The sequence below is a fragment of the Triticum aestivum genome, chromosome 6B (assembly GCF_018294505.1).
Source record: "Triticum aestivum cultivar Chinese Spring chromosome 6B, IWGSC CS RefSeq v2.1, whole genome shotgun sequence".
NCBI classification, from domain to species: domain Eukaryota; kingdom Viridiplantae; phylum Streptophyta; class Magnoliopsida; order Poales; family Poaceae; genus Triticum; species Triticum aestivum.
The window spans coordinates 153,522,783-153,536,046 of NC_057810.1; the positions used below are offsets into that span (position 1 = coordinate 153,522,783).

The 13,264-nt window shown below is 43.1% G+C and overlaps 1 protein-coding gene across 2 annotated transcripts; it reads left to right on the forward strand.

Moving 5' to 3' along the window:
• The first annotated feature begins 273 nt into the window (after positions 1–273).
• On the forward strand, positions 274–10,917 carry LOC123136298 (golgin subfamily A member 4). 2 transcript variants are annotated; one of them, XM_044555649.1, is made up of 10 exons: positions 274–797; positions 888–1,070; positions 1,148–7,228; positions 7,706–8,519; positions 8,647–9,332; positions 9,444–9,573; positions 9,653–9,734; positions 9,809–9,910; positions 9,966–9,978; positions 10,386–10,917. In XM_044555649.1, the coding sequence occupies exons 1-8, from the start codon at positions 690–692 to the stop codon at positions 9,906–9,908; spliced, it is 8,184 nt and encodes a 2,727-aa protein (XP_044411584.1). In that variant the 5' UTR covers positions 274–689; the 3' UTR covers positions 9,909–9,910; positions 9,966–9,978; positions 10,386–10,917. The 2 variants fall into 2 exon arrangements, with proteins under 2 accessions (XP_044411584.1, XP_044411583.1); XM_044555648.1 differs by having other exon boundaries at positions 9,809–9,855; positions 9,911–9,978.
• Positions 10,918–13,264: the final 2,347 nt, after the last annotated feature.

Sequence of the window (13,264 nt, forward strand, 5' to 3'; positions counted from 1 at the left end):
ACGAACACAAGTCGGATCAAGCAAACACCAAGCAATCTGGCACACAACTTAGGGAAACCGTGAAGGAGGCTGATTGGGCGACATCTCCAATCACACAAGCATCAGGGATAAGGGTGAAGAATGACTTTCATAAAACAGTAATAGAAAACAATAAAAAAATATCAAAGAAATTGAAAAAATGGAAAAGAAAGGGGGAAAGGTCGTCTTCTTTCTCGTACTCCTCCTCTCTCCAACAAAACCGACACCTCCCCCCCCCCCCCCCCCCCCCCCACCGCCAGCACACCTACCTGCGGGCCCCAAACCACGTTTAACCTAAGAAACACGACGAAATCTCCCAAAACGATTTCGCGTGAATTCATTCCCTTCCTCCTCCTCCTTCCTCCCCCGAATCCCCGAATCCAAACTCCACGATTCCCTCGCCATTACCGGACCTGGAGGAATCCTCGGGGTTCCCTCCAGCCCCTCCCCAGATCTCCCTGCCCCTCACGAGCGCCCCGCGGCCCGCTCGACGGCGCTTGCTGACACGGAGGTCGTCGAGCCCGCCGTCCGAGCGCCGGGGCCTGGGGTTCCCGCGTGGAGCGCGAGCGCGAGGGCGAGGCGGTTCGATTCGGGTCGGCCACGCTGGGTCTAGGGTTTGGTTGAGTTGATGCCTCCCCGCCTCGCGTGACAGCTCCACGGGAGATCTCCGCATGGATCAGAAGGGCCGCGGCCGCGGCCGTGGCGGCGGAGGGGGAGGCCGCGGGGGCGGGGGCGGGGACAATAGCCGCACCGATCTCCTCGCTGCCGGGCGCAAGAAGGTACTGAGTCCCGCGTTTTTTCTCTTTTGCGATTTTGAGGAATTTCCCCCATTTTCTGATGATCGAGTGTTTGGCGTGGTCCGCGCGCAGCTGCAGCAGTTCAGGAAGAAGAAGGAGAAAAAGGGTCCCGGGAAGAAGGCAGAAGCCGACGCCGACGAGGGGGCTTCGAAAGCGGGTGCCAATGGGGAGGAGGCCGTGCCGGAGCCGAAGTCTCCTGTTGGGCTGAAGTTCCTTGCCGGGGAGAGTGGCAGCGGCCATAGCACGCCATTTGAGGTGAAGCTCGTGTTTCTGAGTGTGGTGCGTGGGTTTGAGTGAGCCATTGCTCTGTATAATACTCATCTGCAATGCAGGAAGCAACCATGTCGCAGGAGGAGCAATGCAACGGCCAGGGGCCTGCTACTGAGGAACCAAGCGTTGTGGACAATGCAGATGTTGTGCCTGTACTGGAGGACGCTGATGACCCTAGTGTGCAGAATATCAGTATCAGTGAGCAGGGGAATTCGGATCATGGAAGTCCTGGGCAAGGAGATGGTGATGATTCAGCAGTTCAGGCTACCAGTTCAGATGTTGGTGGTGATCTTATAGGAGCTCAGCCTGGGGAGGTGGATGGCGAGAAAATGCCCATTTCAGAGGAGAGCATTATACCCCAGGTTTCTTCTCAAGGTGACATAGCCAATGACGGTAGCAACCAAGTAGGGGGACACCAGGAGGTGCAGATAGATCCTGTTGAGAGGACAAGTAGTTCTGATTCCAAGGAAGCCATGGAGGTGCCAATTCCTTCTCTCGGCCTCGTGGCTGATAATGCTAATATGGGTGAAGAAGGAACTCAAGAAATGGAGGTGGGTGTTTCTGGGAGGTCATCAGATGGCAATATACAAGATGTTGAACCCACAGTTTCTGGCGAAATAGGCATGGAGGTTGGGCATGAAGCAGCAATGGATCTTGCAGCTTCACAAGAAATTCCTGGACGAGGAGACACTGATGATGAAGCTAATGGAGTGGGCAAAGAAGCTGTTCAAGAAGATGCAGGTACAAGTAACACAAATGCAATAGATGAAGCTGTCACTACACATGGATTGGATTTATCTGTTGAAAAGGTTGATTCAGCTTTATGTGGTGGTGCTGTATCTCAGGGCTTCATGCCATATCGCCTTGATGAATATATTCAGGGGCATCTGTATGTGATGACTCTGTCGAGGGATTTGCTCCAGTTGCAGCTAGATGAAGGCACCCACCTGAATTCAGATGTCACACTGTCTTCTGATGAAATTCTCAAACTCCAGGTACAGCTGAAAGAATCTGAAGAGAGCAAAGTAGCAGCCCATGAAGAGATTCAGCAATGTAGACATGAGCTCACGAACCTGAATACTGTTAAGGGAGAACTTGAACTAATCGTGGCTTCTCAGAAACAAGAAATTGACGCTAGCAACAGCAAATGTGAACAGCTGGAGATCGAGTTGCGGTCCTCCAAGGAGAATGCACAACAAATCTCGAGTGAATTAGCTGACTGCCAATCATTGCTGGAAGCTCTACAAAAGGAGAACATAGAGCTAACAGAAAACCTTGCTCTCGAGGAAAAAACCAGAAAGGAGGTTCAGGAGCAGCAAGAACATCTGTCTGGTGAAAACGAGAAGCTTCTGTCACAGCTGTCTGAGCTTGAACATAGCTTAGCTTCTGTGAAAGAGGTAATGAATGCTGGCAGTAGCAGGTGCGGAAGTTTGGAGGCTGAGCTGTGTTCCTTCAAGGAGAACATGGAACACACGTGGACTGAATTAACAAATTGCAGGGCTTTATTGGAAACGTCGCAAAAAGATAATGTTGAGTTATCTGCAGAGTTTGCTGTTGAATCGGAAGCAACCAAGAAACTGAAGGAGGATAATGTATTCCTACATACTGAGAACGAGAGGCTTTTGTCAGATCTGTCTGAACTAAATGATGAATTGCATCTTTCATACGCCAAACATAAACAGCTTGAGTTGCATGTCAGAGATATGGAGACACACATGGAACAACTGAAAGACCAACTAATCGAGGAAAGTCTGCGTGCAACTAACAGTTCCGATATTTACCAATCTGTAATTAAAGAGCTGAATGCTAAGTGCAATGTGGTGCTAGACCAAGCCGAGACAGTCGCGTGTCAAAAACATGATCGCCTGGCCTCATCGAAAATCACTGTTGAAAATGCTGAAAGAACAATTACAAGTCCTGAGTTTGTTTGTGAGGGTAACAATCAGCATTCTCATCCTCTATTTGACGAGAAAGATTCAAGTAACTGTACTGCTTTGCAGTCACTGAAAGGACATCTAGAGGTTGCTAAAGGTGAATTGCATGAACTTCAAAAATTAGTGGAGCGGATGTCCTCTAGGTCCGGTGGACGTGTTCTCGTGTCAAAACTCATCCAATCCTTTGAGGTAAAAGGAAACCAGGAAGAAACTGGAATGTCTGAAGGGGAACATGATGAATTAAAAAAGTTAACTCAGGGGATGTTATGCTGCCTCGTTGAAAAATTCAAGTTGATGACTTCAGATCTTGCAAAGGCTGAAAAGTATGTTGTCGGACTGTGTGACAGAATAGAGCTTTCAAGTAAGTCTGAAGTGCAGCATGAAGCAGAAAGACAGCTCACTGCAGTTTTTGAGGCCAGAATGGATGAGCTCTCTGAGAAGCTAAGCAACTACAAGAACACAATTGATCAACTGCACATTCAGCTTGCTAACGTACAACAAGATGCAGATGATCATGCTGGGAAGCTCACTAATCAGGCAGAACTTTTGCATAACGATATAACAGAAAGGATTTCAATTCTTGAGAAGGAAAGGGCATCTCTATCAGGTTTGCTCAGTGAAGTTACCAACAAGCTCAGCTCTTTGGTAGGTACTATGTACCCTAATGATTTGGGTGCAAGCGAAGGTCTCGGGTTTAGTATTTTGGACTCTGTGGATCTCGCTGCTAAATCAATCCAAAGTCTTCAGGACAAATTAGAGTCTGCTCAAAGCGATAATGCTAAACTCAGTACTTCTCTTTCGGAGATCAAGAAAGCACATTCTGATGTTCAAGATAGGAATGAACATGCATCTAGAATGGTTAAGAACACGTATGATTCCTTACAGGAGTTTCTACTCAACTCGCTTGGAAATTCAGATGAAGCAAGTGCAGGAGATAGTGCTGAGGAGCCAATTGAAGCTCTGTTTAGTCATCTTGGAGGAGCCATCGAGCAGTTGAAGAATCTATTGCATGACCGTCATTCTTTGCAATCAAACAATGCTAACCTGGAGTCAAGATTGTTGAGCAAATGTGAAGAAGTTGAAGAAATCAGCTTGAGATGCAGTTCTTTAATGAAAAATATGGATGACATGTGCTTGCTGAACGAGGAGCTTAAATTAGTTTCTTCAAGTAAAAGTGAAGCGTTGGATGAGCTGCATGGTAGATGCCTCTCTATAGCAGAAAAAATGGTTCAACACTCTGCAGATCCTACCTCAATGGTTCTTCCTTTGATGTCTAATAGTGGTGAAGCTGAAACGTTCAGCAAGGAGCATCATATTTCTACCACATTACTGCCATGTATTGAGGAGGGTGTAGCTTCATGCAATGAGAAACTTGAAAATGCAGTTGAAAAAATCCACTTAGCAAAGATATGCTTGCAAAATGCCCATATTTTTGACCAAATTTCATTTGACAAGTGGTCCTTGCCCTTGCCTGCGTTGATCAAAGAAGAAATTGTACCCCAGGTTTGTGACTTGCAGAGCAAAATGGACCAGCTCAGTGAATTGAACATTCACTTAGAGACTGAAATTCCAGTTCTCAGGGATGGCTTGAAAAAGCTTGATGAAGCTCTTGAAACTTCACGTACTGAGCTTCAGGAAAGGTCTTCTGAACTTGAACAGTCAGAACAGAAACTTTCTTCTTTTAAGGAAAAACTTGGTATTGCTGTTGCCAAAGGTAAAGCCTTGATAGTGCAACGTGACGGCCTTAAGCAGTCTCTTGCGGAGAAGTCTGGTGAGCTTGAGAAGCTCTCACAGGAACTGGAATCAAAGGATGCATTAGTGAAAGAGTTGGAAGCCAAGCTCAAATCCTATACAGAGGCAGATCGAATTGAAGCTTTGGAGTCAGAACTCTCATACATACGGAATTCAGCTACTGCTTTAAGGGATTCATTTATTCTGAAAGACTCTGTTCTTCAGAGAATTGAAGAAGTCTTAGAAGATCTAGATATGCCAGAGCGTTTTCATTCTAGAGACATTGTTGAGAAAATAGAACTGTTGTCAAAGATGGCTGTTGGTGCTTCTTTTACCTTGCCTGATGGTGATAAGAGATCATCTATGGATGGGCATTCTGAGTCTGGTGTGGCCATGGATAGCACAAGTGATGAACAGATCTCAATATCAAATCCAGGGTCAGATGAAATAAAGAACAAATATGACGAGTTGCATAGGAGATTCTATGAACTGGCTGAGCACAACAACATGTTGGAACAGTCTCTAGTGGAGAGGAACAGTATTGTACAGAAATGGGAAGAAGTCCTTGGTCAGGTTAGCATTCCCCCGCAGTTCAGAATGTTGGAACCAGAAGATAAGATAACTTGGCTGGGAAACAGATTATTGGAGGTCGAGCATGAAAGAGACACGTTACATTCGAAGATTGAGCACCTTGAGGATTCCTCTGAGATGCTAATTACTGATCTAGAAGAATCACACAAAAGGATTTCTGAGCTCAGTGCAGAGGTCATTGCTATAAAGGCCGAAAAGGACTTCTTCTCAGAGAGCCTGGATAAACTGAGATTTGAGTTCCTTGGACTCTCTGAGAAAGCAGTTCAAGATGAGTTTGTCAGAGATAACTTGCAAAAAGATCTAGCTGAACTACAGGAGAAGTTAGCTGAAAAGGCAAAGGAGAGCAAGCACTATCATGATATGGAAATAGAGGTACACGAACTACTTGATTTGGTGCGAAATGTGCTGCAGGATGGTACTAATGCTGAAATTCCATCTGGTGGTGGTGCTGTACTGTGCTTGGGTGAACTTTTGAGGAAAGTTTTAGACCATTATGAAACTCTTTTGTCAGAGTCGACTCTAAGCAATGTTGCCGAGAAGGAAATTCATTTAGATGAAACCAAGCTGTCTAACGACGCTTCTACATCAGAGACTGGTAGAGATGACAAAGAGAGTGTACTGAATACTTTGAGTAATCAGTTGGAGCATGCTTGCAAGAGTCTGGCCTTAGTTGAGCAGCAGCGTGATGAAGCAGCTGAGAAGGCACGATTACTAATGCTGGAGGTGGAGATGCTACATGCTCAAATAAACCAATTGCAGGAAGATGATTCTGAGCAGACTCAAAAATACCAGTCGCTTGTGCTTGAACTGGAATTAGTGAGTAAGCAGCGGGATAATCTGCAAGAAAAGCTGAATCAGAGTGATGAGTTAGAGCATGCTCGCCGTAGTTTGGCCTTAGCCGAGCAACAGCGTGATGAAGCTGTGGAGAAGACACAATCACTATTACTGGAAGTGGAGATGGCACATGCTCGAATAAACCGGCTGCAAGAAGGTGGTGCTGAGCAAACTCAAAAGTATCAGTCGCTTGTGCTTGAACTAGAATTAGCGGGTAAGCAGCGGGATGATCTGCAAGAGAAGCTAAATCAGGAGGAGCAAAAGTGCACTTCACTGAGAGAGAAACTGAATATCGCTGTCAGAAAAGGGAAAGGCCTGGTGCAACAAAAAGATAGCTTGAAGCAAACTATAGAAGAGATGAATGCTGTGATAGAAAAACTTAAAAATGAAAGGGAACAACTCATAGAATCACTTGAATCTGAGAAAACACTATTGATGGGCCGGTTAACTGAAAATGAGAAGAACTTGCACGATACAACGGAATACTTGAGTAGATTGTTAAATGCTTTGAGTACAGTGGACATCGCTCGAGAATTTGATACAGATCCAATCACCAAGGTTGGAAAAATTGCACAGGTTTACCTGGACCAACAGGCAACAGTGGCTTCATCACAAAATGAAGTGAAGAAATTGAAACGAGCAACAGAGCTGCTTCTAACTGAGTTAAATGAAGCTCAGGAGAGGGCCGATAACCTGCAGGAGGAATTAGTCAAGGAAGAAGCTGCACTTTCTGAATCCTCTAAACAGAACAATGTTATAGAGTCTGCAAGAGCGGATGCTGTTCGCCACCTTGAACATATTACCTATATGCAGGCACAGGCAGCAAGGAAGCAAATAGATCATTTGAAGGAGTTGAACTCTACCAGTCGTCAACTAAGAGAGGTCTGCTTTGACCTTTCACATCGCCTCGCCAGCGCATTCAGCAAAGATGTGGACCTTATCAGCTATATGGAGAGCTTCATGAAATCTTCTGGTAAATGGATGGATGGCACAAATATGGTGGACATACCTATCACTTATAATGGGATGTTAACCAGTAGCATAAGCAGCAAGGTAAATTTAGGCTACCAATGTGTCAGTCTGTTTTGTTGCTTCAGCACTTTGCATAGTAGTTCAGAAAAGATTGGACTGATGTTGTGCAAGTAAACTAATTTCTCTTGTTGCACTTACCGCAGAAATGTTAATACTAGTTGATCATAGTATTTACTTCCTAATTAGACAACTCATACATAATTTTACTCAGTGAAATTTCCTAATTAAATACTAGTTGGAAATGAGGCTTGTACTAAGTTTCCACCATGTCATATTTCTTTATGATCGTCTCCTTTATTCTTGTTCACCATAAAAAAGATCAATGGGTTAATTTGGATAGGATATTTCCATGTAAAACGAATCACAGATGACCATGATGTTCCATACACTGAAACAATAAAATTGTTGGTGCTAATGTGCCATATGAGATTTTGGGAGTTGTATTCTTTCAGATCTCTATTCACTGCTTTCTAATTGATTTCAGTTTGGCCTTTGCAGAATACTCATATTCCAAATGCTTCGCTGGAATTCACGGTGAATGATACTGATGGAACTCAGATGTTACATCATCTTGCTATTGCATGCCATGCTGTATCTGATTGTGTAAAGGATTGCAATGATCTCAAAAGGAATATTGACGAGCATGGTTTTTCAATTGACCAGAAAGCAACAGAGTTAGCTGAAGTTATGTCCAACTTGCAGAACAGATTCACCTCCCAAAATAACGAGTTGGAATCATTGAGAGAAAACATTCTTGAACTACAGTCAGAGATCAAAGAGAAGGAAGAGGAGAGTTCATCATTGCGTAGAAATATGAGTTTGCTTTACGAAGCATGTACTAGTTCAGTTTCTGAGATTGAAGGAATGACTGGTATGGGTTCTGGTACTGGGAGCTATTCTGTTGTGCAGAACCATTTATTTTCATATGATCATATAAAATCAGTCGTCGAGCGGTTAGGTGCAGCCGTAAAGACTACTCAGTATAGCAATGAAGGGAACACAAAGGAACTAAAGGCTACTGTTCTTGAGTTGCAGCAGGAGCTTCAGGGAAAAGATGTGCAAATTAGCACAATCAGTTCGGAGCTTGCATCTCAGATAAGGGAAGCTGAATCTTATGCGAAGCAGCTTTCTGTTGAGCTTGACGATGCAAGAATGCAAGTACACAATTTGGAAGAACATGTTGAGATGTTGCTTAATCAGAAGAAAGCTTTAGAGACCCAAGCAAGTGAGCTTAAAGATTTGGAGACAGTGGCAAGTGAGCAGCATGGAAGAATAAAAGAGTTGACTGATGAACTGAGCAGAAAAGACCAAGGTGAGCTGATATAACTTTCTTTGCCTGAAATTTCTTTGGTTGCTTCTGTTTGATTTCTATTTTTCCGATTTGAAGAAATAAATGATTGTATTTCTGCATTTGTTATATGTTGTGGTGTATTGTACAGAGATTGAAGGTTTGATGCAAGCACTTGACGAAGAAGAAAAGGAGCTTGAAGTCTTGGAGAACAAAAGCAATGACTTGGAGCAGATGCTGCAAGAAAAAGAATTTTCTTTGAAGAGCCTTGAAGATTCTAGGACAAAAGCTCTGACTAAACTTGCAACCACTGTCGAGAAGTTTGACGAGTTGCATAGCTTGTCTGAAAGTCTTCTTGCAGAAGTGGAAAGCCTTCAGTCACAATTGCAAGAGAGAGATTCAGAGATCTCGTTTCTGCGCCAAGAAGTCACAAGGAGTACTAATGAACTATTAACCACTGAAGATAGCAACAAGCAGTACTCATCGCAGATAAATGATTTTGTTAAGTGGTTAGAAACTGCGCTGATGCAGTTTGGTGTGCATTGTGAGAGCGCAGATGACCATGATTACACTCAGGTTCCAGTATATATGGACATGTTGGACAAAAAAATAGTGTCGTTGATATCTGAATCAGATGAATTGAGGGTTGCTGTGCAAAGCAAAGATTCTTCACTACAGGTCGAGAGGACCAAAATGGAAGAGTTGTTGCGTAAATCAGAGGCTCTAGAAGCTTCTTTGAGCCAAAAGGATTCTCAGATAGGGATGCTTCGTCGAGACAGGACGATGGGCCAACCTAGATCTATAAACTTGCCTGGCACTTCGGAGATTGAGCAAATGGTATGAGAACTTTATGTTTTGTATGCAATTTAACACAAACAGTATATAACATATCATGTTTTTTAGGTTTTGTTTATTCATAGTCACGTGCATGTTTCAATTTGAATGCAGAATGACAAAGTAAGCCCAGCTGCGGTTGTCACTCAGATTCGAGGGGCACGGAAAGTCAACAACGACCAAGTTGCTATTGATGTAGAGATGCACAAGGACAAACCATTAGATGATGAAGATGACGATAAAGGTGACAAAATCTTGCATGCTAACTTTAGGTTTATGGTGTTAATTTTGTTCCCTGGCTGATTCTCCATTTGTTATTGCAGCGCATGGTTTCAAGTCACTGACGATGTCGCGCATTGTTCCGAAGTTCACTCGACCTATATCAGACAGAATCGACGGGATGTGGTAAGTGCAATTTCAGTTCTTATTGAGTTGATTGAAGGTGTTCTCCTGTTAATTTTTATCTTTGATTTTATCAGGGCATCTGGTGATAGATTGCTCATGAGACAACCAACCTTGAGACTTGGTGTCTTGATATACTGGATAGCATTGCATGCATTGCTTGTGAGTTTTATTTGAAGGTGTCTTGATATACTGGATAGCATTGCATGCATTGCTTGTGAGTTTTATTTGAAGGTTATATTTAAAGGTGAGTAAGCAACCGTTTTAGTAAGCTTCACTTAAGCATTTGGCTTTTCACGTTTGAACTGTTATAGCCTTGCCGCCTTGCTGTGTGTGGACCTTGGTTAAACGTGGTGCATATAGTGAAACATGTTTTATGTGCATCATTGCTAGAGTTTTCCTTCATTATTGCCTTTCACTGAAAAATACCTTGGATGTCCCACGACACAGAAATATAATTGAGTTGTGTTCACCTTATGTATTATAAGCTGTTGAGCGGCATGCGTGGCAGGGAGAATGTGTGGTGGATGGTTTAGTTGAGCTAAATTGAATGAAATCAAATGATAATTATAATCATAAAAACGTGCCGGCACTGTTGGGACCTGTGTTTTTTCCCAGTCATCTAACTTTATTTAATGATTTGGTATTCTGCAGCTGTAGTGATGGATCTCCTTGGTGAGCCACTTACTGTACAGTGCCATGTCTATGACAAGCTATGCAACACAAGCAATCTAGTCAAAATGCTGTCGATTCTTTTTGAAGTTTGTTACTGAATACCTGAACCAAATGGTCATCTGCGTATCATTTTTGTTGTGAATCTTCCCCTTTCTTCTGCTGGAATTGGTCCTGCCTCAGCTGGGTCCAACCCAAGACACATGCACCGAAGGTACCGATGAAACAGAACTGGAGAAAGCAGCAGCAGCAGCAGCAAAGATCCCCTGTACATAGTCTCATTTTTTGTTTGCTCTATTCTTTGCTTTTAGAAAGATTGAGGGCATCTTACATGGTAGCATCTACACTATACAACACAGGTTTACAGAAGAATGGTTGACATGTACTGGTAGTTTTGAAAGCTAGGGTATTGGGATGGTAACAGCGTTTCCCCCTCTTAAAAGTTGACCCCCTGTATTCTTAAGAAGTTTACTGTATACATGCATGTGCAATTGGAACACAGTAATTGGTTTCATTTCATTGCCGCCATTGAGATTGCTATGTGGAGCTCCGGACTCGGCTCTTCTGGCATAAAAGTCAGAGTTGATGTGACGTGCCTTGTTGTGAACAGCCAAATGCAAACACATTGGATTTTCTTAGGTTTAAACTAAGATAAAATATGGAGTAAAAGCAACCAGAATAGGAAGGTGACAGAAAAATTCGGGCCTCTGATCATACATATTACCTTAGCACCAAATTAGTTGTAGATACCTTCGTATCTAGACAAATCTAAGATAACTAATTCAGTATTTAGGCAAATCTAATAAAATTAGTTCGGGACAATCTAAGATAACTAATTCAGTATCTAGACAAATCTAGGAAAATTAATTTGGGAGCAAGTGAGTAGGCCGCTAAGAAGACGTTACTAGTAGTCTCGTGCCTTGTGTATAGAGCTCTGATCCTATATACTTCTCTCAATAAAACTGTAACGTCAAGAAAACCTCAATCACCACCACCAGTGATTGGTAGTTAGAGTTTGAATATGGTGTCGGGGTGACACAGTTATGGCGGTGATGGTGTTGCGTTGGTTAATAGTGCTCCAACTTCAACACCATCATCGGCGTGGTCAACGACATGAAGGAGAAAATGGGTCAGTGTTGTTGTCGAGCATGTGCTTCGGCATTGTGTGGTGTTGGTTGGTCCTGGCTTGCTACCGGCGACCTTGACTTTTGTCTCGGTTGTTCCGACTTAGCGATCGCCGGTTCCCCCCCGTGAGTTAGTCCTACTGCCAACACAAATCAAGATGCGACCCTAGCTGATTTGGCTTCTTCCCTCAATCATGCCGCGTTCTTCATTCTCTCCTCGGACGAGGTGACGATGACTAAGCGAGTGGAGGCAAAATTTTAGGATCGTTGTATGTCAAGAGGGAGGGGAGGTGAATAGACTAGTAAAAATTGCACTCCACGAGGCCAACAGAACCTAGAGATCTTTTCTCAATTTTAGTTGTTGGAAGATTTTAAACTTATCTAATGGTTGCCTAAAACATCCTACACATGCAGGTCTACGAAAGTAAGGTGCAGAAGCAAAACTTGCACAAGTAAGGAGTAATTAATGTTAGGATATTGCAACCACGAGGAGGCTTGAGATGTTTCCCATAGTTCGAATAGTTGGCGCTATTAGTTAAAAAAAACAGCTGGCACTATCCTACTCCACATTGTTGGAGGCTTCGAACCATGAAGATTCTCACATCACGTAGATCCTGATTGCTGGGGCCACTAATGGCAATGCCCAAAAAGAGTCCAGCAAGGCGCAACCGGCCTATTCCACCATGGCTTACTTAGACTAGATCTGCACGAAACAGGCGATTGTCAGGCCCTCATAAACTTCTTGGTTACTTCACACCTTGAATGCTCTCAGAACAGCTAGCCAATCTAGGAGACAATAAGTTTGGGGTTCTTGGTGATGAATCTGTTGCTCTTGTGCTTCAAAAGATAATCTCCTCCACACTGAAAACTCTCACGAGATATATCTTTGGGCTGGAGAGGTTGGAGTGGCAAACAAGGAATTGATTAGAGATCAAAGTTTTTGTCTCGGAGGATGCATTAGAAAGACCATTGAACTCCACACGAGACTAGGAAGTTTCCTCTGAGAAAATGTGGTTTGAAATGAAGTGCTTTGAGTGAAATGGTGGTGTAGATGGAGTATATATAGGTTGGTCCTAGAAATATGACTATTGCACGCCCTTTTGCGCAATTCAGAGGCCAGAAGTGATCAGAAATTCAGTCAAAAAAAGTGAACAGACTCAAATTGAACTAAATCTCCTGTAGTGCTACCTTCCCCAAAACCTCATTCAATTGAACTCGAGTTCATGCCATGAAAATTTGGAAGGTTTCATGATGAGGAATAGATCCAAAGTTATCCAAGCCGGCTCCAAAGGGGTCCCAACAAGCGGATTCATTGTTGGCAAACCCAAACTAAATCCTGGTCCCTCAAATATTGGTAACTTGTGGTCAGTGGATTGTTATGTTTTATGTTGCATGTGTTTTTTCACATGATGGAAGTATGTACTTTGTTTCTTGCACACATATTTGCATTATGTTGCAATAATTTTTGGGTGTTTGGCAAGGGGTTATTTTCTTTTGCAAAAGTATGTTTTGTGTTTTTGATGGAACTATTTCTATATGTTATTTATGTTAGTTTGTGTATTGTTATGTATGCTGCAACCTAGTTTTCAATAGGATATTGCAACAAATGGAGGTTCGTCGCATAACTAGATTATTTCTTGCAAGTTTGTGTTTAAAAATGTTGCATTTTTTGTAAGGACTATACAAAATGACTGTTGCAATGATGTTGCCGAAACACAAAACTACTAGCCCTAATGA

Excerpts from the sequence above, each read along its gene's own strand:
- LOC123136298 (XM_044555649.1), top strand. The coding sequence starts at position 690 with ATGGATCAGAAGGGCCGCGGCCGCGGCCGTGGCGGCGGAGGGGGAGGC. Across the intron at positions 1,071-1,147 it reads GCCATAGCACGCCATTTGAG|GAAGCAACCATGTCGCAGGA; the intron begins GTGAAGCTCGTG and ends TCTGCAATGCAG. Across the intron at positions 7,229-7,705 it reads CCAGTAGCATAAGCAGCAAG|AATACTCATATTCCAAATGC; the intron begins GTAAATTTAGGC and ends TGGCCTTTGCAG.